We start from the raw sequence: 27972 nt of genomic DNA, 5'->3' as shown, positions 1-27972 counted from the left end.
ACAGATTATTTTTAATTTACAAACATTTTTGCTAAAATAATTATTATATTATTGATTGATTGACTATGGCTTTTCAAATCACCCAGTATTGCTATCTGCAGCGCTAGTTCTAGGCAAATGTTGCAATTCTTCAGCCATTCCTGGACCTGTGACCAAAAACGAGCTACATATGGACAATACCAAAATAAATGATCTAATGACTATGCCTCCTCACAGCAAAATCTGCAGAGCTGGGAAGACTCTATCCCCCATATATATCATTCTATTGGTTGCAAGAATTTTGTATAGTAATTTATATTGAAAAATTTGAAGTTTTGAATCCGGCGTTGGTTGTAATTTTGGGTAGAGTCGACATTTCTATTTGTCTGTGTTAGCTGCATGTGTGATATAACTCCACCAGTCCTATTTATGATATCATTCACAAAAATGATACTTTTTTTTAAAATCAATTAGTATACTTGAGTTTAACCAGAATATTTGTTGTATTATTTGTTCTGTCTTTTCAGGTGGATTAAACTGAAATTGCAACCAACATTCTAAGGCTTGTTTTAAAAATAATGATATTTTGGAGATTATTTCCTTTTCAAACAACCCGAAAGTGAGCAGGTGTAATCTGAAAAGGGAAAAAGGCCATTGTTGAACATAGGATGAGACATCCCTACCAATTTACTAGAGAACCAGTATGGATTTAAGTATAACTTTTGTATGCCTGATGCCTTTAGTGAGATGTCTAATGCTTTAATATTTAATCATTTCTGCCCTCCGAACTCATATTCGTTATATAAATTGGCCCTTTTAATTTTGTCTGGCTTGCCATTCCAAATAAAATTGAATATTTTTTGTTCATATAATTTAAAATGCAGGTCACTAGGTGTAGGCAAAACCATAAGCAAATAGGTAAACTGTGATATAACTAAGGAGTTAAAATCAGGGAGTTTTTCCACAAATAGACAGGTATTTTCCTTTCCATGGTAGCAAGATCTTATCTATTTTTGCTAACTTTCTATAAAAATTTATTGGAGTGAGATCATTTCTTTATTTTGGGATTTGTTTACCAAGTATGTCCACATCTCCGTCAGACCATTTAATTGGTAAACTACATGGTAATATAAAATTTGAATTTTTTAGTGAGCCAATACATAATATAGTACACTTATCATCATTTGGTTTTAATCCAGAGAGGATAGCAAAAGTATCTAGATCCTCTATGAGGCCGTGGATTCTAATTGTGGTGAATCACGAATCACCAGCGTACAATGACACCTTAGTTTTTAAGCAACGGATTTCTAATCCCTAAATATTATTGTTTGATCTAATTTTAACAGCTAACATTTCGATATCAATAATAAATAGATCTGCCGATAGTGGACAACCTTGTTTTACTCCTCTAGATAGTTTAACTTCTTTGGGGTAGGGGCCAGTATTTTCACGTCCGGATGAAAAGCGTGCCCAGTGTAAACTGCCTGCTACTCAGGCCCAGATCCTAGGATATGCATATTATTAGTGGATTTGGATAGAAAACACTCTGAAGTTTCTAAAACTGTTTGAATGATGTCTGTGAGTATAACAGAACTCATATGGCAGGTGAAAACCTGAGAAAAAATCCAACCAGGAAGTGGGAAATCTGAGGTTTGTAGGTTTTCAACTCTTTGCTTATCCAAGATACAGTGGAAATGGGGTCATGTTGCACTTCCTAAGGCTTCCACTAGATGTCAACAGTCTTTAGAACCTTGTTTGATGCTTCTACTGTGAAGTGGGGGCGAATGAGAGGAGATTGAGTAAGGTCTCTCCCAGAGTGCCACGAGCTGACCATGCACGTTCATGTGAGAGTTAGCTGCGTTCCATCGCATTTCTGAAGACAAAGGAATTCTCCGGTTGGAACATTATTGAAGATTTATGTTAAAAACATCCTAAAGATTGATTCTATACATGGTTTGACATGTTTCTATGGACTAACGGAACTTTTTTGGACTTTTCGTCCCTACTTTCCGCTGGACTTCCACGCGTTGTGAGTTTAGATTGTGTACTGAACGCACAAACAACGAGGAGGAATTTGGACATAAATGATGGACATTATCGAACAAAACAAACGTTTATTGTGGAACTGGGATTCCTGGGAGTGCATTCTGATGAAGATCATCAAAGGTAAGTGAATATTTATAATGCTATTTCTGACTTCTGTTGACTCCAACATGGCGGATATCTCTTTGGGTTGATTTGTCGTCTGAGCGCCGTACTCAGATTATTGCATGGTTTGCTTTTTCCGTAAAGTTTTGTTTTCTGTTGTTTTGAATTTGGCGCCCTGCAGTTTCACTGGCTGTTGACGAGGTGAGACGCTACCGTCCCACATACCCTAGAGAGGTTAAAACTTTCTGAGATGTAGCCATTATTTATTATTTTACACCTAAGGTTACTATACATAAAACTTAACCCATTTTATAAGAGATTCCCCAAAATTGAAATATTCTAGGCATTTATATATAAACCAGTCGTACTTTATCAAAAGCCTTTTCAAAATCAGCTATGAAAACCAGGCCTGGTGTCCCCGATATTTCTTAGTATTCTACTGTTTCCAGTATTTGTCTTATATTATCTCCAATATATCGTCCATATTAAAAAAACTGTCTGATTAGGATGAATAATATCTGACAATACTTTTTTAATACTATGCCCCAAGCATTTTGCTAGGATTTTTGCATCACAACACATCACAGAGGTCTCCAATTTCTTTAATGGACTGGATCTTTATATATACCACTTGGGTCCTGTTTCAGTAATAATGATATCAGACCTTCTTGTTGCGTGTCTGATAATCTACCATTTATATAGGAGTGGTTAAATCATGCTAATAATGGTCCACTGAGTATATCAAAAAAAGTTTTGTATACCTCCACTGGTATGCCATCCAGCCCTGGAGTTGTCCCAGCCATAAAGGCTTTAATTGCATCAAGAAGTTCCTCCTCTGTAATTTGGCCTTCACATGAGTCTTTCTGTACAGATGTTAATTTTACATTATTATTAGGGGAAAAATCCATACAATTAGTGGAGATGGAGGAGGCTGAAACGAAAACATATTGTTAAAGTACTTTACTTCCTCTTTCCAAATATAATTCAGTGAATCATGCGTGACTCCATCATTTGTAACAAGTTTCAAAAAAAATTGGTAGCATTTCTATATTGAAGATTGAAAAATAATTTGGTGCATTTTTCCCTATATTCCATCCAGTTCACTTTATTTTTATAATATATTACACTAGATCTTTCTTGAATAAGTTCCTCCATTTCTTTTTCCTCTAACTTATTCTGTGCCTCTATGGTACAGTTTTTATTGCTATCCAACTGTACTGTTAGTCCTTCAATTTCCTTTATTAATATGGACTCTTTTGATCTGAATTTATTTTGTTTTATAGATGAATACTGAATTGCATGGCCTCTAAAAGGCTAATTTAAAAGTGTCCCACACAATAAGGGGATCTGCTGTACCTATGTTATGTCTGAAAAAGTCCATTATAAATTCTTCTGTCCCAGTTCTAAACAATTTATCATCTAGTAGGCTTTGATTAAATTTCCAATATCCTCAACCACGTGGAAATTCTGTAAGAGTAAGATATATGCCAATTATGTGATGATCCGACCGCATTCTGTCCCCTATCAACACTTTAACTTTTGGTGCCAGAGAGAATGGCATAAGAAAGTAGTCAAGACGACTAGCTTGATTAAGCCTTCGCCATGTATATCTCACTAGGTCAGGGTATTTAAGTCTCCATATATATCCACTAATTCCAATATATCCATGACCTTCATGATTTACTTAAGTGCCTGAAGGTGATAGTTTGTAGTGTGATTTCCTTTCCCGTCCATAGAGGTATTTAAAACCATATTAAAATCTCCCACCATAATAATAATAATAATAATAATAATAATGAGTCTAGTGTTGCTTGTAGAGTTGATAAATTGTCAAAGAAGCTTGGATCATCATTATTTGGACCGTATAGGTTAATAAGCCATATCTGTTTATTGTCCAATAACATATTTAAAATAATCCATCTACCTTGATGATCTGTTTGGACAATTTGCACATTTGGATCAAAATTACTGTTAATTAAAACCATCACCCCTTTTGAATGTCTTTGCCCATGGGAAAAATATATTTCGCCCCCGCAGTCCTTTTTCCACAAAACGTCATCTAAAATTGTTGAATGCATTTCCTGTAAACAATAGATGGAATATTCCTTCTCTTTTAGCCAGGTAAATACTGATCGTCTTTTCTTATTATCTGCTAAGCCATTACAGTTGTAACTGGCTATACTTATTTCACCACTTACCATAATGAGATATATTTTGATAAATAGAATTGAAAGTTCTGTTTGTAAAGTACCATTAAAAAGTTATGATGATTGAGTGACTACATTTACATTTACATTTAAGTCATTTAGCAGACGCTCTTATCCAGAGCGACTTATATTTAACCTTTTTTTATTTTTATTTAACTAGGCAAGTCAGTTAAGAACAAACTCTTATTTTCAATGACGGCCTAGGAACAGTGGGTTAACTGCCTTGTTCAGGGGCAGAACGACAGATTTGTACCTTGTCAGCTCGGGGATTTGAACTTGCAACCTTTCGGTTGCTAGCCCAACGCTCTAACCACTAGGCTACCCTGCCGCCCCACTATATAGCTGTATCATGATATTTGCATTGCTACTAAGTAAACCTCCAATTGGTCCCCACTATGCCACCCGCTAAAAGCCCTCCTCATCCCGGGTTGGGTTGTTTTGATTTTGTGCCACCAGTGCCACAATAATATACCCCCTCTCTGAATGTCCGAGTGTGACCCCCTCCCCATGGGTTACTGCAGCTAGTGTTGCCAGCACTGCCACTGCCTGGGTGGGGGAACCCCACCGGAATCCCCACCGGCTAGGTACAAGGTCGTCAAGGTTCTCATTAGCAGCTTTGAGAATTTCCTTGTTTATTATGCTCTCCCTTTAGGGGGCTTTGGCTTTGCAGGTCCAACCCTGCCAAGCAGGCTCAGAATCTTGAGGGGGCAGTGCTGCTCTAGGTCTCTGACCACATTTTGACTGCATACATACATACCGCAGGCCCATAATTTATTTTAAAACACTGTTCCACCATGATAGGACAATAAATAAATAAGACATATAATTCATTATAAAAAGTATTTCCATCATCTGAACAACACTGAAAGCTCCCTCACACCCCGCTCACAGCAATACATTGGTTCTGAGATATGAAACCATTTCCTTTCTCACTCAACGCCACACTTTCCCCCCCCAAAAAACCCACACCACACCATCCACACATACTGTGCCTTCTGTTCACTGAGTTTTAATCTTCACCGTGTTGAATTAGTGCTTTTGTGTTCCACTTAGTTATATTTGAAGATGTATAGAAAAGCTATATTTTTTATTGTATTATTACAATCCATAACCGGGATAGAATTGTGTTTCATTATTTTCCTCATCTATAAGAAATTTATACTTGCAATTTCCTTTGGAAACTGGTCATTCATGGCAATTTCGGTCCCAGCAAGTCTTTTACCCAGGCTTTAAACCATTATTTTATCTTTAAATTAAGCAAATTTGGCAACGATTGGGTGTTCATACCTCTGCCCTCTTTGTCCGAATAGGTGTACACGTTCGAGTTGGATTTTGTCGATAGCTTCGCGTGGAATCTAAAGCGCTGTAAGGAAGAACTCTCTAACTACAGATTCAGGAACTTCTTTCTCTTGGATACCTGTAAGTACCAGATTCTCTCTCATGGATCTAGTCTGTATGCCAAGTAAGGCTTCTCTCAGAACGGTGTTCATTCACTTCGGTTTCAATCCTATTGACTGTCACTTTTAGCTTGTTTGTTTCCTTCTCCAATGTCGCAGCTTTTTCATCACTCATCTCGAGGCTTGCCTTCAACTCTTTTATATCCTTACTGACTAATTCAAGTATACCCAGTTTGTCATTTATTGATTTTAACAGATTGGTTTCGACCTTTACCATCCCCGGTGGTGAAATTATTCAATTGTCTGTCTGTAGAAGAGTCATGTTTTCGTTTTGAAATCAGTTCCCCTGTCTTACTCTGTCATGTTTGGGTGTTGCTTGTTTTCGTAATATTTGTCGATAAATTTCTCTAGTCTTAAGATTTGTTTTGTGTTATTATCCAGATTGAAGGTTATCACCCACCATGAAAAATATTTTACATTCACTGTCTAGTGATATGAAGAACCATTTCAAAGTAGAGAAGTGTATGCAAGATAAATAAATATTCCGTCATTGTTGACAAAGATGGAATATGGAATCTGTCTGACAAAAAGCTTGGGGAAAAATACAGATGATGTCTAACTCGTTGACCAAAGAAATATGGTCTTTAACTGTTCTAACCAAAGTAAGAAAACAGGATGAGAAATTATTTCTGGAGAATCATGACAGGGCATTGCAGAGAGATAAGGATAGTTTGAAAGCTCTTGGTGAACAGAAAAACCTTGAGAGAAGAGATTCAACAATTACAGGAGAGGGTTGTAAAAACAGACTTGGCTCCAACAAGTGGACCCTTTGTTCCCTCAATCTACCCTCACACTGAGTTGCGCAAGGATGATCGGGTTTCAAGCATCTGGTCAGCATTGCCTGGCTTTGAGTCAACAGATTCTGACAGCAGTGATGAACAATGTCTTAGGCCAACCCGAACATAGGCTGTAAAAGGTAGTAAAGACAAACCTCCGGTGCCAGTAATCACACATAAATCAGCATCTCCAAAACAGTTGGATGAATGGTCAAAAACTTTGAAGCATCCACGAGACGTGGGTATCAGAGTTGTGCAGGTTCCAAGTGAAACCAACAACATTATTCGTTCAGCAGATGAGAAACCTGGTGTATGTCATTATTGCGGGATATCTGGTCACTGGCAACGAGAATGTCGGAAAAGAAAATGTGTTCTTATGAGGAATGGCGGGGTCTAAGGGAGAAGCAGGGTCTAAGGGAAAATGGAATCAAGACAGCCCCAACAACACAAAGCTGATGCAGAAATTTAAGAAGCTCTCTCCGGCTCAGCAGCAGAGTTTGCTGGATGCTGTGGAGGGAAACTTATAGACCCCCTCTTACGTTCCATCTCAGCTGGTGTACATATGAAATCGGATGGAATATGTGAACATGATGGTTAACAACTTTGCAGTAGATACGGATGCTGAAGTCACTGTATTGCCCATATCTATGCAAAACATATACAATTGAATTCGGAAGTTTACATACACCTTAGCCAAATACATTTAAAAACTCAGTTTTTCCCAATTCCTGACATTCAATCCGAGTAAAAATTCCCTGTCTTAGGTTAGTTAGGATGATTTATTTTATGATTTAATTTTATGATTTATTTCAGATTTTATTTCTTTCATCACATTCCCAGTGGGTCAGAAGTTTACATATACTCAATTAGTATTTGGTAACATTGCCTTTAAATTGTTTAACTTGGGTCAAACGTTTTGGGTAGCCTCCCACAAGCTTCCCACAATAATTTGGGTGAATTTTGTCCTATTCCTCCTGACAGAGCTGGTGTAACTGAGTCAGGTTTGTAGGCTTCCTTGCTCGCACATGCTTTTTCAGTTCTGCCCACAAATGTTCTATAGGATTGAGGTCAGGGCTTTGTGATGGCCACTCCAATACCTTGACTTTGTTGTCCTTAACCTCTAACGCCTCACAAACCCGGATCCGGGATCCCCCCCATCAAAAAAGCTGACTAGCATAGCTTAGCCTAAAGCCACAGGGATATCATATAATAAAATGTTCATGAAATCACAAGTCCAAGACACCAAATGAAAGATACACATCTTGTGAATCCAGCCATCATTTCTGATTTTTAAAATGTTTTACAGGGAAGACACAATATGTAAATCTATTAGCTAACCACGTTAGCAAAAGACACCACTTTTCTTACTCCACCATTTTTTTACTGCATCAGTAGCTATCACAAATTCGACCAAATAAAGATATAAATAGCCACTAACCAAGAAACAACTTCATCAGATGACAGTCTGATAACATATTTATTGTATAGCATATGTTTTGTTAGAAAAATTTGCATATTTCAGGTATAAATCATAGTTTACCATTGCAGCCACCATCACAACTCTCACCAAAGCGACTAGAATAACTACAGAGACCATCGTGTATTACCTAATTACTCATCATAAAACATTTCTTAAAAATACACAGCGTACAGCAAATGAAAGACACAGATCTTGTGAATCCAGGCAATATTTCAGATTTTCTAAGTGTTTTACAGCGAAAACACAATATAGCGTTATATTAGCTTACCACAATAGCAAACATCACAACAGCATTGATTCAAGCCAAAAATAGCGATAACGTATAAACCACCAAAATATATTAATTTTTTCACTAACCTTCTCAGAATTCTTCAGATGACAGTCCTATAACATCATATTACACAATGCATATAGAGTTTGTTCGCGGCACAAATCGTGGTTATACAATGTGATTAGTGGCCAAAACTTCAAGCAATCTGTCCGGCGCCATCTTGGAGAGGCACCTATTCTAATCGAAAACTATTCATAAACTTGACTAAAAAATACAAGTTGGACAGCAAATGAAAGACAAATTAGTTCTTAATGCAATCGCTGTGTTACATTTTTAAAATTAACGTTACTTCAGCATACAGCGTGCGCTAAAGCGAGACCGCACCGAAATTCATGGCGGAATTATTATTTGACATTTGTCAACATAAATACGAATTAACAACATAAAGATTGCTTACTATTTGCCGAGCTTCCATCAGAATCTTGGGCAAGGTGTCCTTTCTCCAGAACAATCGTCTTTTGGTTGAAAGATGTCCTCTTCTCATGTGGAAATAGCAGCTAACGATAGCCACCCACTGGAGAGGTGTCCAACTCGTGAAAGCGCATCACAAAGAAATCCAGGAAAATCGCAATAAACTGATATAAACTGCTATAAGTCGGTTTAAATTAACTACCTTATGATGTCTTTAACAACTATAACGAATAAAAACATGACCGGAGATATAGAACTGCTAAAACGAAAGCTTTGCAGGAGGCCACTGATGTCCCTGCTGCGCCAGGCGCCCCGTTGAAAAGAACGGTACTTCCGTTCCACGGTCTTATATAGGGCCCCAGATTGCGCAATCCACTCCATTCAAATTCTCCCCGCTTACTGACATCTAGAGGAAGGCGTATGCAGTGCATGTAGCCCGATGGCTTACATGGGGACTTATAAACTGACCTCAGAACAGGGACCTCGATTTCTGAAATCTCCCTCCCTGACAGGAAATGTGCTGCAGAATGAGTTCTGTTTCACTCAGAGAAATAATTCAAACGGTTTTAGAAACTAGAGTGTTTTCTATCCAATAGTAATAATAATATGCATATTGTACGAGCAAGAATTGAGTACGAGGCAGTTTAATTTGGGAACGAATTTTTACAAAGTCGAAATGGCGCCCCCCTAGTGTCAAGAAGTTAAGCCATTTTGCCACAACTTTGGAAATATGCTTGGGGTCATTGTCCATTTGGAAGACCCATTTGCAACCAAGCTTTAACTTCCTGACTGATGTCTTGAGATGTTGCTTCAATATATCCACATCATTTTCCTGCCTCATGATGCTATCTATTTTGTGAAGTGCACCAGTCCCTGCTGCAGCAAAGCACCCCCACAACATGATGCTGCCATCCCCGTGCCTCACGGTTGGGATGGTATTCTTCGGCTTGCAAGCCTCCCCCTTTTTCCTCCAAACATGACGATGGTCATTATGGCCAAACAGTTCTATTTTTGTTTCATCAGACCAGAGGACATTCTCCAAAAAGTACGATCTTTGTCCCCAGTTGCAAACCGTAGTCTGGCTTTTTAATGGCGGTTTTGGAGCAGTGGCTTCTTCCTTGCTGAGTGGTTTTTCAGGTTATGACGATATAGGACTCGTTTTACTGTGGATATAGATACTTTTGTACCAGTTTCATCCAGCATCTTCACAAGGTCCTTTGCTGTTGTTCTGGGATTGATTTGCACTTTTCACACCAAAGCACGGTCATCTCTAGGAGACAGAACGCGTCTCCTTCCCGAGCGGTAATACGGCTGCGTGGTCCCATGGTGTTCATACTTGCGTACTATTGTTTGTACAGATGAACGTGGTACCTTCAGACATTTGGAAATTGCTCCCAAGGATGAACCAGATTTGTGGAGGTCTACAATAGTTTTTTTTGGGGCTGATTTCTTTAGATTTTCCCATGATGTCAAGCAAAGAGGCACTGAGTTTGAAGGTAGGCCTAGAAATACATCCACAGGTACACCTCCAATTGACTCAAACTATGTCAATTAGCCTATCAAAAGCTTCTAAAGCCATGACATCATTTTCTGGTATTTTCCAAGCTGTTTAAAGGCACAGTCAACTTAGTGTATGTAAACTTCTGACCCACTGGAATTGTGATACAGTGAATTATAAGTGAAATAATTTGTCTGTAAACAATTGTTGGAAAAATTACTTGTGTCACGCACAAAGTAGATGTCCTAACCAACCTGCCAAAACTATAGTTTGTTAAACAAGAAATTGGTGGTGGTTGAAAAACGAGTTTTAATGAGTCCAACCTATGTAAACTTCCGACTTCAACTGTAAGTCCTCAGTACACGGGCAAGAAGATGAGAGCGACAGGAGTGGGTGGGAGACAGTTATCAAACAAACCATTAGCAATTTCTATTGGTCCAATGAAGATTGATGCAGGGGTGTGGATAGGCTCATTTGAACAACCTATTTTAGGCCTTGATGTTATTTTGCAACTTGACTCTACATTGAACAATTCAAGAAGGGATGGCATGGCCGGAAGCATTGCCTAAGGTATTATGTGTATACGAGCAACACATAACAAAACCACAGGGTTGAGTCCGTTTGAGCTCGTCACAGGTTGACCCATGTCACTACCAGGCACGTTAGATTTGAGAAAAGCAGACGTTCACTTTATGAGTGACACAATGCTTAACTATTGCATACAACTAATGCAGTAGGGGAAGCAGAAAGACAAGTAAAAGAGGTGTGGGGAATAAGTCCCGAGGGGGGACATAACGTAGTACCAGGACAGTGGGTGACGGTAAATAAAAAATAAAAAGATGTAACAGACACATTAGGGCCAAAATAGGAAGGTCCTTATCAATTTTTTGTCATGAGGTCAGCAGTAAAAGTCCAGGGAAAATCACGATGGATACATGTTACTCATTGCAAGGTTTTCCATTTGATGACAAAGCGGAGCCTGGAGAATAAAATAACTGATTGATTAGCAATTGGGGCCCAATCTCGGGTGAAGAAGCATAGTAAGATGATCAGAACCGGATAAGCTTGTATGTTGTATTTGTTGTTCACCGCAGTCGTCATATTAGGGATATCTAGGTGAAATGCCCAACTTTTTCATGAAAATCGGGACATGCTTACTTAGGGAAATCTATGTGAAATACCAATTTCTCTTGAAACCAGGATATGCTACTTTCACTTTTTTGTTTCCTTCGTTACAGGCTATGAGAATCATCCATCTGAAGCTTAAGCAATATCCCTGGACCCAAGGACTGTACCTGAAACGATACAAGATCACAGATGAAGTGTTCATTAGAGAAGTCCTTATCAACTAGTGGAACGGAAGAAAAATTAGAATGGAAGAATTCCTCACTATCGGCAGAATGTCAGAACATAATTTCTAACAGTTATCTATGTGGGACTGATGCCAGTGTGGAAGAGATGATCACTTAAAAGACTTGGTGAATGAATACCTTGCCAATAGGACGTTTGAATATTATTGTCTTGACAATAATTTTGTGTGCGAGTTTCCTTCTAATACAGGATGTGGTAGGGACATCATCATTACACCTGTTAATACTTATTTTCTATAACTTTGTTAGAAATATATTTCTTATTGTAACAGCAAGTAAAATATTCCCTTTGTGTTTTATAGAAATGCAAGGTGTTTAATGTGAATGATTTTATGCCATTTGATTTTTTCATGTTTTCTATTGTTTTCGAAATATACATTGCAAGTATATTTCTTTTTAAAATTGTCTAGGGACTGTAAGAATATGTCGAAGATAAATACACAACGCAGAGGATGAGAGGACTAGAATTAACGATCAATGGAAATAGTTGTTTATCAGTTTCAACATCTGTTTAGAATCTGTTAGGAAAGTCAGTCCTGAACTCAAAGCTACGTGTGCTATGTTTTCATTTGTCTGAGTTTAGAGCAGGATACTTTTTATTTGGCCATTGGCCCAGTTGTACTGCAAGGACTTCTAATTGGTCAGCCACAGGCTAGGGTGGTGGGTTATAAATGACATATAAAATTATTATTTTTTCTGGGGAGAGAATCACTGAGGACAGGGGAGCATGAATATCTACCATCTACCTCCCTGCATGATTCGTCCTCTTTGAATAAGAATAAACCCATTTTCCTCCCCCTGATCTGCTTTGGGGTCTGTGTTATTGAAGAGTAATATCAAGCTTTGGGGTCTGTTATTGAGGAGTAACATCAAGCTTTGGGGTCTGTGTTATTGAGGAGTAACATCAAGCTTTGGGGTCTGTGTTATTGAGGAGTAACATCATCTGCTAACAGTTAAGGGCTTGTAATTAAGCATATCACTATAAGGTCTACACCTGTTGTATTCGGAGCGTGTGACAAATAACATTTGATTTTAAATAGCTGTGCAGCGACGCTCCCCATCCAACCTGATAGAGCTTGAGGTTCTGCAGAGAAGAATGGGAGAAACTCCCCAAATACAGGTGTGCCAAGCTTGTAGCGTCATACCCAAGAAGACTCGAAGCTGCTAAAGGTCCTTCAACAAAGTACTGAGTAAAGGGTCTGAATACTTAAGTAAATAACCGGTTTTCGCTTTGTAATTATGGGGTATTGAGATTGAGGAAACAAATTAATCAATTTTAGAATAAGGCTGTAATGTAACAAAATGTGGAAAGATTCAAGGGGTCTGAATACTTTCCGAATGCACTGTATCTGGCCTCCATTGATTTAGTCACCCTAATTCTGGCCATCCTATAAGGGTAAAAATTCCAATAAAGAGACATGAGGTTTGGACCAATGGCTTTCTTATAGGATTATCTACACAATTAACACTATTTTACCCATTGGCCAAAATATGCTTTTGATTGGACATCCAAGAATAAAATGGAATAGAATAGATAGTTTGTCCATTTTTTAAAGAAACAAACATTTTTCTTCTCCCAATCTCAATTTGTCTTCTGCCTATCTAGGTAAGAAAGAATGAATGATTGGTAGAACAGCTTTAAAACACTTGAAACCACTGGAGGGAGACAGACACCAAGCCCTCAACTCTTGAGTGACCAGCTACAGCAGACCTGCCCAGGTTACATTCTCTATGGAAACATGCTGTAAGGGAGAACATTTTCCACAATGCAGCGCTTGGCTTTGACACCTCTAGGGTAACATAAAACATAGACTACTTACTGTAAGTTACAATAAGTTAAACAATTACTGTAAGTACTGTATTACTTAGTGGTTCACCACACTGTTTGGCCCAAATAAGCTGTCTTCTAGGTCAGTCCCAAACTCTGTCCTGGGGCCCCCTGGGTGCACGTTTTGGTTTCTACCGTAGCACTACACAGCTGATTCAAATAGTCAAAGCTTGAATTGGTTATTTGAATTAGCTGTGTGGTGCTAGGGCAAAAAACCAAAACATGCACCCAGGGGGGGCAGGACAGAGTTTGAGAAACCGTGCTCTAGGTCAGTTCTTAAACTTTTTCACTCGGCCCCCCTTCCCAAAACACAATATTTTGGGGGCAAGAGTGAGGCAGCCCATGCCATTGGTTACCCATCCTATTGTGTTGAGCAAAAAAACGGCAAGTGTCAACCACTGACACAATTCAACTTTAAATCACCCGACACTGACAGAACAGAGGGTGAGAAACTGCATCAATCCAGAGGTGTGGGAATGGCCTGTGGCCATTCATCACAATATGTGACGTTTCCCAGGGACACAGAGGGAGGATGTGTGTGTGAGAGAGAGAGTTTGTAAATCTGTGTGTATTGGTGACATCTAGACCTAGGTGAGTCGGGGCGTAGTAATCTATCATGCTAACACATTCCAGGTATTCCATTTTTCAATCCTCTGAGCACAGGAGACAGGCCAAACCTGTTTTTCCCAAGGTATTGGTCTCAGTGGCAAACCGGTGACAAGGTCATTGGCTCACAGTGGGGTACAGCCAGAGAGTGAAGGGTGGTGTGTGTTTGTACTGTATGCGTTTTTCATCACCAGTTCCAAATGAGCAGAGAATCGATACGTAGACGGTTTTGAGCAAACACAACTCCGACGTCACAACTCTGAGAACAATGGCCTCGAGAGATAAAACAACCATACTAGATAAAACGATCAAACTCCCCTTCCTATGAAACCATTGTGACAGGTTATAATCAGTACATATCCTGTTCATAACCTCTGGAGAGGATGACCACACCACACAGGCTGCCTACTCTCATCCTGCATCCCAAACAGTCCTTATCTCCTCAAAGGTTTCAGCTGAAACTGATTTCCAGCTCTTATCCAACTGACAGGTCTATAGGTCACTAGGCTACCCTGGGCGGCAGGGTAGCCTAGTGGTTAGAGCGTTGGGCTAGTAACCGAAAGGTTGCAAGTTCAAATCCCCGAGCTGACAAGGTACAAATCTGTCGTTCTGCCCCTGAACAAGGCAGTTAACCCACTGTTCCTAGGCCGTCATTGAAAATAAGAGTTTGTTCTTAACTGACTTGCCTAGTTAAATAAAGGTTAAATGTAAGTCGCTCTGGATAAGAGCGTCTGCTAAATGACTTAAATGTAAATGTATAGGCTGGAGGAAAAGGCTCGACTTTTCACCTGTTATTCAAAAGCCAGAGGACAGACACAGTAGAGGACGCAGAGGACAGACACAGTAGAGGACAAACCAGAGATGTGATCATAACACCTGCTCTTTCCATTTATAGACTGACCAGGTGAAACCTATGATCCTCTATTGATGTCTCGCACACAGACATAGACACAGACACAGACACACACACAGAGATGAAGGGGAGGAGACAGGTTACAGAAGGATTTTTAAGGCTTGAGACATTGTGTATTTGTGCCATTGAGGGTGAATGGCAAAGACAAAAGATTTAAGTGCCTTTGAATGGGGTATGGTAGTAGGTGCCAGGCGCACTGGTTTGTGTCAAGTACTAACACTGCTGGATTTTTCACACTCAACAGTTTCCTGTGTATTAGTAATGGTCCACCACCCAAATGACATCCAGCCAACTTGACACAACTGTGGGAAGCATTGGAGTCAACATGGGCCAGCATCCCTGTGGAACACTTGACACCTTGTAGAGTCCATGCCCCCATGAATTGAGGCTGTTCTGAGGGCAAACGGGGTATAACTCAATATTAGGAAGGTGTTTCTAATGTGTGGTATACTCAGTGTATGTAATATTGTGTATGCAAAAGGACCTCACTTTGCTGCACCATCCAATGATCCAGGTTATTGTAGGCCAGGGTTCCCAAACTGATTTTATATGGCCCTCCTAAGTTCTGAGCAAAATATATACATATATTTAAAAAATATATAAGAAAATCAGCTCCAAATTATTAGTATTTTGGACATCTGTTCCAAAGTATTCCCACGCATAATATATAAATGTAAGCAAGATTTGAAAAGGTTATGTTTTAGTCAAATATTATATCTGTTTGGGCTTCTTGCAGTCAATTTGCAGTCTACAAATTATCTGAAATTATGTTCCGGCCCCCTGACCATCCACTCAAGAAAGAAAATGATGTAGTTGATGATCCCTGCTGTAGGCTGAGAGACTGGACCCCACATCTTGCTCCTGAACAAACACACCATCTTTAAAGGTTCATTTGTTTATGATGCTGAGGGAAAGAAATGCATCTGGTGTGAATTGCTGGTCAAATACTCAGAGGTTAAGGCCATACCTCTCTACCCACAAGAACCCCTGATCCTCTTTCTTCTCCTCCTGTTGCTCTAACTCCGTTCTTCCCCCCTTTTTTCTCGTCCACATCCCTTCTGTCTCTCGTTACCGTTCTTCAAATATTTTGTCTGGAGAGGAAACAATCAATTTCCTACCGCCTGCTCTCACTCGCTTTCTGGACGGTGTGTGTGTGTAGGAGGGCAACGGCATGAGACTAGGGTGGCGGAGAGTTTGTGAGGGGTGGGCGAAGGGCAATGGAGGTGGAGGGGAGAAGGCTAAGTTCGGGGCTTTCTCCTTGGCTTGCCATGAGAAATGTCCAGCGATAATGACAACGGGTAAGTGGTTCCAGAATCCTCCCTCCCTCCCTCGCTCGCTCCCTCCCTCGCTCCCTCCCTCCCTCTGTGTCTGGGCAGCATCAGGCAGTACAGTGAGTTTAGGTGGTGTGGAGGAGGGCTTCTTTTACTCTTGTTTAGTCCTTCTCCCCGCCTGCTCTGTGTTTATTGTCTGTCTGAAGGGGATCTGGGTATGTGTGCATGCAAATGCCATAACAGGGCATTCCACACAAAAGATAAACGCAGACCAACACACACTGTACTGAGACAAACACACACTGTACAAACACACACTGTACTCCAAGTGGTATAGTGGTGAACAGGGACACTGGACAGCACAGGAGAATGTCACAAGGTGGTCAAAGCCAGGGTCAAGACATGGTGCCAGGCAACAGGAAACACTGCTTCAGTCCTGGTACATTCCATCACAGTAAATCATGTCTAAATGAATAAAACAGTGGATGAATGGGAACTCTAACCCTTAATGAATGTAATAACATGTTGCTGTTCACGTCTATTATGCGATGCCAACATAACAGTGTGGACCTGTGGCTAAAAGGAAATACATACTGTAGTAGTGTTTCACAAGCTTGGCCATCGGAGGCTATATTATATTGTTTAATTTTTAATTTAACCTTTTTAACTAGGCAAGTCAGTTAAGAACAAATTCTTATTTATAATGACGTCCTACCCCGGCCAAACCCAGACGACGCCGGGCCAATTGTGCACTGCCCTATGGGACTCTCAATCACGGCCGGATGTGATACAGCCTGGATTCGAACCATGGACTGTAGTGATGCCTCTTGCACTGAGATGCAGTGCCTTAGACCGCTGCGCCACTCCGGAGCCCATATCAGTCCCTGTGCTACAGAGTATAAAATGTACCATGTCTTATGATGAAATTCCACTATAAAATCCACACAGAGATACTCAAAACATGACAGACAAAGACAGGCACACCTGGTGAATGTGTTGGGATCAGCGTTTCTGGACAAGAGTAGCTCCACACACTGGACGATCTTGTCCTCACTGGCAGAAGCTGTGCATGCAGCCATCAGTACAGTGTACTGGTCTATGTGACACACATACACACAAAGAGCATTAGTACTGGGGCAGAATATTCAGTCCATGCATAATCTCATGACTATCATTTAACTAGACACATTTCAATGACAACAAAACCAATGTCAATGGATAAAACATCACATTAGACATTCAATCAATAGTCATTACAATAATAAGAAATCAGACATCACACCAGACAGTGCAGGAGGAGACAGCATAATAAATAGAATTTCGAAATTGGCCCTGTGAACGTTGATGTGATCGATATCCTTTTATCTTAATTCGGGAACTGTGGTGTTCTTTATGGGGTTGACTTCAGTGGCATTGTCTTCCTGTTTCGGCATGGACTGACTGTGTGCGTGTGTGGAGTGTATGTGTCTGTGAGTATGTTTTAGGTGGGAGCAATCATTGAGGGCAGTTGCAACCAGACTGACGGTTTGCGTCTGCAGTGGACCGGGGAAAATAAATAAAAGTCTGGGGTTGGCCTAGTGCTATGACGACAGCACCACGCTCTGTGTACCAGCTTTATCAATCACTCCTGCATTCCTCCCCCTCTCTTTCTCTCTCTCTTGGAGAAACAAAAAATAGGAAGTGACCGCCGCTCTCCCGTTTGATTGTTTCCTTTCAAAGCCTCTGGCAACAGATGCCGCCACGGTGTGTGTAAACACACACACACACACACACACACACACACACACACACGTATTGTACACAACCATCCCTGTCGTATGTACTGACTGGAATAACATACACACAGCCGAGACACCTGTAACAACGTGGTAGCACTGTCCTCAGTCTATCCATGACTTAAACTCTCGTCTCCCTTTCCAAGATCACCAATACAACAGATGCATTCAATTTCTCCACGAGAGATAGAGAGAAAGACGAGAGGAATGAAACAGTCGGAGCTGTAAACTGAAAACACACCGGCGGATTAGCAGCATGTTTTTCGACGGTTCCTCTTTAACGTCATAGATAATAAGTAATGGCAGATGAACTATGTGGCGATGCTTCTAATTCGCTCTCCAGTCTTTGGCCGGGACACGTGTGGAAATTGAAAGAAGGTGTGAGAAGTGGGGGGGGTCACTCTGTATCACCGTGTGCGCGTTGGTGTGCATGTGTGTGCTTCGAGTGCAGTGTGTGTGTGTGTGTGTGTGTGTGTGTGTGTGTGTGTGTGCGCTTCATCAAGGAAAGCTAAAGTGGCACGTCGGAGGACGGGAAGATTCAGTCTGACCAAGCAAGGCTTGTGTCGTTCGATATCACAGAATTCCTTCCTTTCCTTGTCCATTGTGGCTGTTCTGTTTCAGGATCCCGCTATCGGTCCTAGTTTTGACAGGCTGATGTAGTAAGTGGGAGCATTCTCTTTATTGCTCTCAGTTCTCGGTCTCTACAGAGGTGGGTAGAGCAGATAGTCTATTCTACAAGCAGAGACTTGCATAAGCTGGAAGATGTAAAAGAGTCTGGCAGCAATGAGTCAAATACTAGATCACACACCTGTCTATGAAACCCTGAAAAACCATGAAGTGCCAAAAATAACTCCCTGGCGGAATGATTCAACATTTAGGCCTATTAACTTGTGTTAGAATAAGGCTGTACTTTTGTTCAAAAACAATGCAACACATCACACCTGTAGTGCACCAGGAGTGCTGGTGAGGGCATGGTATTGAATACAGCTTACATAATGTGACAGGTCTTACCTCTGCTGAAGTTAGCGCTGGCCCCTCTGTCCAGCAGCAGCTTGGCCATGTCATAGTGAGCCATGTGCACAGCACACATCAGCGGTGTCCACTCAAACCCCAGCCTTGTCTCCACATCCAGGCCTAACAAGGCAGGGATTAGAAAGGTTAAACCAATCCATACAGAGTTACAGCACTTAGCTATTTTACTAGGCACAAAGACCACAGATCAGTAAAATGTATATAGTATGTATAAGCTGGAAGTAGAAGCCTAAGTGTTGTTGTCCATTAGTTTACTCTAATTAGGGAAGGGGTGGTTGGGTTAGGGGAAAATAATAAAGGAAAATGTTGTTTTGTTTTTTAAATACATACATACAGGGGATTGGAAATGACAATTACATTGATGGAAGCTACAATCTGAATTATTAAAGCTGATCTACCCCTAAAAATATGAATAAATATATATATATACACACACATATACATACATAATCGTTCAAAAGTTGGGTCACTTAGAAATGTCCTTATTTTTGAAAGAAACGCACATTTTTGTCCATTTAAAATAACACCAAATTGATAAGAAATAGTGTAGACATTGTTAATGTTGTAAATGACTATTGTAGCTGGAAACGACTGATTTATGGAATATCTTCCTAGGCGCACAAAGGCCCATTATCAGCAACCACCACTCCTGTGTTCCAGTGGCACGTTGTTAGCTACTTCAAGTTTATAATTTTAAAAAGGCTAATTGATCATTAGAAAACACTTTTGCAATTATGTTAGCACAGCTGAAAACTGTTGTTGTTCTGATTAAAGAAGCAATAAAACGGGGCCTTCTTTAGACTTTTATTTTACCTTAATTTAAACCGGTAGGCCAGTTGAGAACAAGTTCTCATTTACAACTGCGACCTGGCCAAGATAAAGCAAAGCAGTGTGACAAAAACAACAGAGTTACACATGGGATAAACAGACAAACAGTCAATAACACAATAGAAAAATCTATATACAGTGTGTGCAAATGTAGTAAGATGGGGGAGTTAAGGCAATAAATAGGCCATAGTGGTAAAATAATTACAATTTAGGATTAACACTGGAGTGATACATGTGCAGATGATAATGTGCAAGTAGAGATACCGGGTGCAAAACAGCAAAAAATATATATTTAACAATACAGGGATTAGGTAGTTGGATGTGCCATTTACAGATGGGCTGTGTACAGGTACAGTGTTCGGTAAGCTGCTCTGACAGCTGATGCTTAAAGTTAGTGAGGGAGATATGACTCCAGCTTCAGAGATGTTTGCAATTCGTTCCAGTCATTGGCAGCAGAGAACTGGAAGGAAAGGCAGCCAAAGTAGGTGTTGGCTTTGGGGATGACCAGTGAAATATACCTGCTGGAGCGTGTGCTACGGGTGGGTGTTGCTATGGTGACCAGTGAGCTGAGATAAGGCGGAACTTTACCTAGCAAAGACTTATAGATGACCTGGAGCCAGTGTGTTTGGCGGCGAATATGTGGGGAGGACCAGCCAACGAGAGCATACAGGTCGCAGTGGTGGGTAGTATATGAGGCTTTGGTGACAAAACAGATGGCACTGTGATAGCAAATTGGATGCAGTCGGAGTAGTGTTGGAGGCTATTTTGTAAATGACATCGCTGAAGTCAAGGATCAGTAGGATTGTCAGTTTTACGAGGGTATGTTTGGCAGCATGAGTGAAGGAGGCTTTGTTGTGAAATAGGAACCCAATTCTAGATTTAATTTTGGATTGGAGATGCATAATGTGAGTCTGGAAGGAGAGTTTACAGTCTAACCAGACATCTAGGTATTTGTAGTTGTCCACATATTCTAGTGATGCTATGCGGGCGGGCGGGTGCAGGCAGTAATCGGCATGCATTTAGTTTTACTAGCATTTAAGAGCAGTTGGAGGCCACGGAAGGAGAATTGTATGGCATTGAAGCTCGTTTGGAGGTTTGTTAACACAGTGTCCAAAGAATGGCAGATGTATACAGAATGGTGTCTGCGTAGAGATGGATCAAAGAATCACCAACAGCAAGAGCAACATCATTGATATATACAGAGAAAAGAGTCGGCCCGAGTATTGAACCCTGTGGCACCCCCGTAGAGACTGCCATAGGTCCGGACAACAGGCCCTCCGATTTGACACACTGAACTCTATCTGAGAAGTAGTTGGTGAACCAGACGAGGCAGTCATTTGAGAAACCAAGGCTATTGAGTCTGCCGATAAGAATGCGGTGATTGACAGAGTCGAAAGCCTTGGCCAGGTCGATGAAGACGGCTGCACAGCACTGTCTTTTATCGATGGCGGTTATGATATCTCTTAGGACCGTGAGCGTGGCTGAGGTGCACCCATGACCAGCTTGGAAACCAGATTGCATAGTGGAAAAGGTACGGTGGGATTCGGAATGGTCGGTGATCTGTTTGTTAACTTGGCTTTCGAAGACTTTAGATAGACCTATATCCATCCTGCTCTGCCTAACAGTTTGGGTTTAGAGTGTCTTGCCCATTGAAGAGGGGGATGACCGCGGCAGCTTTCCAATCTTTATGGATCTCAGACGATACGTAAGAGGTTGAACTAGCCCAGCTGATTTGTAGCGATCCAGATTTTGCAGCTCTTTCAGAACATCAGCTGTCTTGATTTGGGCGAAGGAGAAGCGGGGGGGGGGGGGGGGGGGGCTTGGGCAAGTTTCTGCGGGGGGTGCAGAGCTGTTGGCCGGGGTAGGGGTAACCAGGTGGAAAGCATGGCAAGCCCTAGAAAAAAGCTTATTGAAATTCTCGATTATCGTGGATTTATCGGTGGTGACAATGTTTCCGAGCCTCAGTGCAGTGGGCAGCTGGGAGGAAGTGCTCTTATTCTCCATGGACTTTACAGTGTCCCAAAACTTTTTGGAATTAGTGCTACAGGATGCAAATTTCTCTTTGAAAAAGCTAGCCTTAGCTTTCCTTACTGACTGCGTATATTGGTTCCAGACTTCCTTGAAAAGTTGCATATCGTGGGAGCTACTCAATACTAATGTAGTACGCCACAGGATGTTTTTGTGCTGGTCAAGGGCAGTGAAGTCTGGAGTGAACCAAGGGCTATATCTGTTCTTAGTTCTACATTTTTTGAATGGGGCATGCTTATTTAAGATGGCGAGGAAAGCACTTTTAAAGAACAACCAGGCATCCTCTACGGACGGGATGAGGTCAATATCCTTCCAGGATACCCGGGCCAGGTCAAATAGAAAGGCCTGCTCGCTTTAGACTAATTGAGTATCTGGAGCATCAGCATTTGTTGGTTCGATAACAGGTTCAAAATGGCTAGAAACAAAGAACTTTCTTCTGAAACTCATCAGTCTATTCTTGTTCTGAGAAATTAAGCCTATTCCATGCGAGAAATTGCCAAGAAACTCAAGACCTCATTAAACGCTGTGTACTACTCCCTTCACAGAACAGCGCAAACTGTCTCTAACCAGAATAGAAAGAGTGGGTGACCCCGGTGCACAACTGAGCAAGAGGACAGTACATTAGAGTGTCTAGTTTGAGAAACAGACGCCTCACAAGTCCTCAACTGGCAGCTTCATTAAATAGTACCCGCAAAACACCAGTCTCAACGTCAACAGCGAAGAGGCGACTCCAGGATGCTGGCCTTCTAGGCAGAGTTGCAAAGAAAAAGCCATATCTCAGACTGGCCAATAAAAATAAAAGATGGGAAAAAGAACACAGACACTGGACAGAGGAACTCTGCCTCAAATGCCAGCATCTCAGCCAGCATCATTGGAACACAGGAGTGATGGTTGCTGATAATGGGCCTTTGTAGATATTCCATTCAAAATCTGCCGTTTCCAGCTACAATAGTAATTTACAACATTAACAATGTCTACACTGTATTTCTGATCAATTTGATGTTATTTTAAAATGTTCCAAACATTTGATTTTCTTTCAAAAACAAGGAAATTTCTAAGTGACCCCAAACTTTTGAATGGTAGTATACACACACACACACACTTTTGTTTAGGGGGTAGAGCAGCTTTAATATTACTGATAGATTGTAGCTTCCATCAATGTAATTGATATAAAAAATAACTCAGATCAGTACCAAAGGTTGCAAACACTGTCATTTACAGAACATTGCCTGAACAAGAGGGCTAACACCAAAGATTATAATATTCAGTAAAAGGCTGACTGTATAACTGGTGCTTCAATTTCAAAATTGCAACAGATCATAATGGCAATTTCCTAATGTAGAATTGACTGTTATTATCAAAACCTGCCATTGTCCAACAGCTGCTGGACCAGCTGGACATCTTTGGTGTTGATGGCTCTTTTCAAAATGGAGACCTTGTCCTCTGCTTCTGGGACCCCTGCATCTGTGCTCTGTTAGTTTCAAGTTTTAATGTCACATGCACAAGTACAGTGAAATGCCTTTCTGTTAGAAATGAATTACACAATGCTGGTACATTAAATGATGAGTACTTCACTGTGTGTTGCATTTCAAAAGTGATTGTTGTCTGGTTGGTAGCTAGGTAATGAAGCTAGCCTGGCCAAACTACTAGACAAGACAGACCGTCTGGGATAGTTGTCGCCACCTGCTGGATTGGATTTACCATCTTCCTCTCGCACTGTCACATGCACGCAATAGCTAGCTAGCTAGAAAAAAGTATCGTAACTAAACAATAAAGATAAAGATAAATGGTTGTCTTGGATCATAATCAAATGAGATAACCTGACAAGTTACTACGCATTCAACAGAGCTGGCAAATACCTACCCAATTCATCTTAAACATTTACTATGGCTATCTAGCTGGCATTAGCATTTTAGCTGGCTCGAGCGCAAGATGAGTTATGAAATTATTGGAGAAACAAATAGGAAATATGTGTCACCTCAATTAAGGGGACCTTTATCGACTTTGAAAATCCAATGTCCCACTCGTCGTTGCTCCCATCGCTTTCGTCTCCTGCAGGGAAGGCATATTCCACCTTGTTGGACATGATGGCCTCGAGTATGGATCTTCTGTAAAAAGGGGAACACTATTTTCACGGCACTTCGATACCGAAGTTACTTTTTCGTAACAGGTTAGGAGACTGAGATTAGGGTTAGAAAAATAGTTAATGTTTGCTTAAATGATATCCTAACCTGGTACGAAAATCACTTCGTATCGGAGTGACGTGAAGAGTATGTTCTGTATAAAGCTGCAAGACGCACGTGACCATGGGAGGGCGCTCCATGAGGTCACCCGGGTGACAATGTCAGATTCAGGTCAAGTTTGCGCATCCAGGTCTACATCGTTCATATGCAATATACATCAGTGGTCTAGACCATAATCCAAAAGTATTTTAAGAACAGGAATTGGGGGTGTTGTAAAAACGTTTCAGAGTTCTACCCAGTGGAAAATGACGGATCAAAGGGGCAACCTTTTTGACTTTGAAGCTGCCATTCCAGTTTAATTGTAAGAATGTGCATGTTCTGTTTGTTGCAGCTATGCCAGCCTGCATGATTGTCAACCCAATCACTTCAAAAAGTAGGATACCTGCGCAGTTCGAGAAAAAATAGAGGAAGCCATATACAAGGTATATATATATACACATATACACATTTTCAATGTGCATGGATACTGAAGCCTGATCTCGCGAGCTTACATTCTCAGGAGTTTACGTTCTATTTCGAAAAGATAGCTATTATCTGAAGAAAGTGTGGACACTAGGCTGAGGAGTAAATTTCACACATCCCCATGTGCTACATAGGCAGGGATTACGAGAAAGTGACTGGTAGCAGGGTCATTTTAGTAAACAGTATTGCGGTAGCATAAGTGGTGGGTGTGTGCATGGTGGTGTGTGTGTGTATGTAAGCAGTCGCTTAGGGCCCCAGGCCCCCAAAATGTTTTTATTTTTAGGAACTTGTTATGTCAGTCACTGACAGTCACTCAATTAGCCATGTCAGCATTTTTTTTATTTTATTGATAAATTAGTCTAGCCAGATAAATCTAAACTTGGCTGACTACCGACCGGGCACGCAGGGCACGTGCCCAGGGGCCCTGACCTCAAGGGGGCCCCCATTGATTTTGTTAGTCACTCTCACTCAAGTATCATTCATTTCAGGAAATTAGCTGTAAAACTACAAAATGTTCTCTTCACTCCATGATATAATGTGTAGAATTGCATTTTTTTTTACTTTAACACTTAAAGATTTCTTATCTCTGTCGTCAGGAGGGGGGCCACTAAAATGTATTGTTTCTGAGGTGGGGGGCCCCACGTGTGTGTGTGTGTGTGTGTGTGTGTGTGTGTGTGTGTGTGTGTGTGTGTGTGTGTGTGTGTGTGTGTGTGTGTGTGTGTGTGTGTGCAAGAGTGTCTATTACTATTTTAATTTTATTTTTTCACCTTTATTTAACCAGGTAGGCAAGTTGAGAACAAGTTCTCATTTACAATTGCGACCTGGCCAAGATAAAGCAAAGCAGTTCGACACATACAACAACACAGAGTTACACATGGAGTAAAACAAACATAGTCAATAACACAGTAGACAAATAAGTCTATATACGATGTGAGCAAATGAGGTGAGATAAGGGAGGTAAAGGCAAAAAAAGGCCACTATAACCTTTTAACATTTGCATAAATTAATTTGCATTTGAATTACACTGAACAAAAATATAAACGCAAAATGTATGCACAAAAAGCTTATTTCGCAAAAACGTGGTTTACATCCTTGTTAGTGTGGCATATCAAAATGCTGATTAAACAGCATAATCATTACACAGGTGCACCTTGTGCTGGAGACAATAAAAGGCCACTCTAAAATATGCAGTTTTGTCACACAACAATGCCATAGATGACTGAAGTTTTGAGGGAGTGTGAAATTGGCATGCTGACTGCAGGAATGTCCACCAGAGCTGTTTCTAGATAATTGAATGTTAATTTCTCTACCATAAGCCTCTTCAACGTTATTTTGGAGAATTTTGCAGTCCTTCTTTATGCAAAGGAGATGTGTCGTGCTAAATGAGGCTTATAGTCTTGCATGAGGTCTTCTCTGTTGCTAATACTGTTTTCTGATCCAGGCCCCTACTTTTTCTTTAAGGTATCTGTGACAAACAGATGCATATCTGTATTCCCAGTCATGTGAAATTCATAGATTAGGGCCTCATTTATTTATTTCAATTGACTAATTTCCTTATATGAGTTGTAACACAGTAAAATCTTTAAAATTGTTGCATGTTGTGTTTATATTTCTGTTAAGTAAATATAGTATCAAAAATGTTTTGACACGCAATCTAAGTAGGGTGAGTCTAAACATCTCAGCGTTGGTTTGGAGTTAATTGAGCCCCACAGTGGGTGCGTTGTAATACCAGTCGTTTTTCCACCATTCATTTTTCCCATATGAGATTTTAGAAACACTTAAAATTAAGTATGTGTTTGGTGTAGGCTTACCTTGGCGTGACGTTTTGATAAACCGTGTAATTTCTCTCTCGGACAAGGTGAGTTTGATCAATATATTGGCCTCAATTTACTCTCAAAATTGTTAAAGGATAATTAGCAACAGAGAAGACCTCATGCAAGACTACAAATTCCTGCAGGAAGCCACTGCACGTCATCTCTAGCCGACCCTGTCAGCTACCTTCTGTGCCCAATCAATGAGGAATCCATGTGCTGTATTAAAATGAATTTAATTAAATGTGTTGAACTTCTTCAGTCCCCTTTCTCTCTGTCTTAGCTACCCACTGACTACACTTTAGCTAGCTAGTTAGCAGAGCAGTAGATACAAAAATATATATGTTTTTACTTAGCCTATATAATTGTTTGTACAGCATATTGACTTTGGTCTCCATTTCAGACCTTATGGCATTTTTGAAGGATGAGCTTGAGCATTAAAAGGTGGAAAGACTACTATAAGTCTGGCCATGTGGAGAAGTGCAGCTATGATGAAGGGCAACATACCGGTTTGGTCAGGGCCAGCATGAGGGATAAAATGTATCCTGTGTCGGTGAGTGTAGCTATTAAGAAAAGTTTGAGCATCTTAGCAATACAGTGTGGATACCAGACTTAGATGAGTGATAACTCAGTTCTAGAATGTTGTCATTGATGAGAATGAATCAAAAAATCTATTAACATATTTATTGTTTAAACATCCAGAGACAAATCTTCAAATTTACTTTTTAGGAGTGGTCTGTCATAGAGCAGTAGTTCCCAACCTTTTTCGGCTACTGTATCACCAACTGAATTTCTCTCTGCCCGGAGTACCCTTAAAGTACCCCCATGTGCATTTTACCATTAGGCCTATGGTCTCATGAGTCTTCTCAAGTACCCCCTGTGGGTAGGCCAAGAACCTTCAGGGGTCCTAGTACCTCAGGTTGGGAACCACTGTCAGAGCTATATGCATTCACAGTCTTAATTTGTATGAATGATCCTTCCCATTGTAATTGATAAGTCAAGTGATAAAATCCAAAGTGATCAATTAAAAGTTAATAGAAAAACTGCACTAGTCCTCATATGAAAAGTATAGGAAAGTACTGATCCCATTATTTATCTTGTGTATTTCTGTATGGTTGTTGTTTTTAGTGTTGTCTGACACAGATCCTGTATACAGATCGCTGCAGTATGTTAAAACTGCATTAGTTGCAACTCCCAGGAGTAGCTTGAAGGAGTACATCGAACGGTACACTGAGTAGGTTTACTTCTGCAGATCCATCTAACTTGGAGCAGCAACTTCTACATCAGTACAGTCAATGACCATCCAGTTAACGCATCAAACCTTAAAGTCAGACAGGAAAGCAATGTGATGTGCAACAGAGACCCAGGACCGAATTTGGGGAAGCCCTGACTTATAGGAGCCATGGGCTTAAGTCAAGTCGGTCAGTCATTTAACTAGTCATGTTCAAACTGTCTTTGTGATTTGTATGGGGAAAATGTTGAGCCAGTCCCCAACAGCCTGAAGAAACACCTGGTGGG

The 27972-nt window shown here is 40.6% G+C and overlaps 1 protein-coding gene and 1 long non-coding RNA gene across 2 annotated transcripts in view; one reads left to right on the top strand and one right to left on the bottom strand.

The window, feature by feature from the left end:
* Positions 1-24024, bottom strand: part of LOC120065882 (ankyrin repeat, SAM and basic leucine zipper domain-containing protein 1-like) — a 43192-nt gene extending 19168 nt beyond the window's left edge. The window contains exons 1-4 of the mRNA XM_039016926.1: positions 23917-24024; positions 23307-23409; positions 19062-19184; positions 17260-17371 (exon numbers count right to left, since the gene is read on the bottom strand). Coding sequence (XP_038872854.1) covers positions 17260-17371; positions 19062-19184; positions 23307-23409; positions 23917-24024 — 446 coding nt within the window. The remainder of the gene's footprint in view (positions 1-17259; positions 17372-19061; positions 19185-23306; positions 23410-23916) is intronic.
* Positions 5072-12459, top strand: LOC120066342. Its single transcript, XR_005478759.1, has 2 exons — positions 5072-5753; positions 11526-12459. It is a non-coding gene; the product is annotated as an uncharacterized LOC120066342 (long non-coding RNA).
* Positions 24025-27972: the final 3948 nt, after the last annotated feature.

This window comes from Salvelinus namaycush, chromosome 21, assembly GCF_016432855.1.
Source record: "Salvelinus namaycush isolate Seneca chromosome 21, SaNama_1.0, whole genome shotgun sequence".
Lineage (NCBI taxonomy): Eukaryota > Metazoa > Chordata > Actinopteri > Salmoniformes > Salmonidae > Salvelinus > Salvelinus namaycush.
The sequence above is the reverse complement of the archived record's forward strand: the minus strand, read 5'-3'. Positions and strand labels throughout refer to the sequence as shown.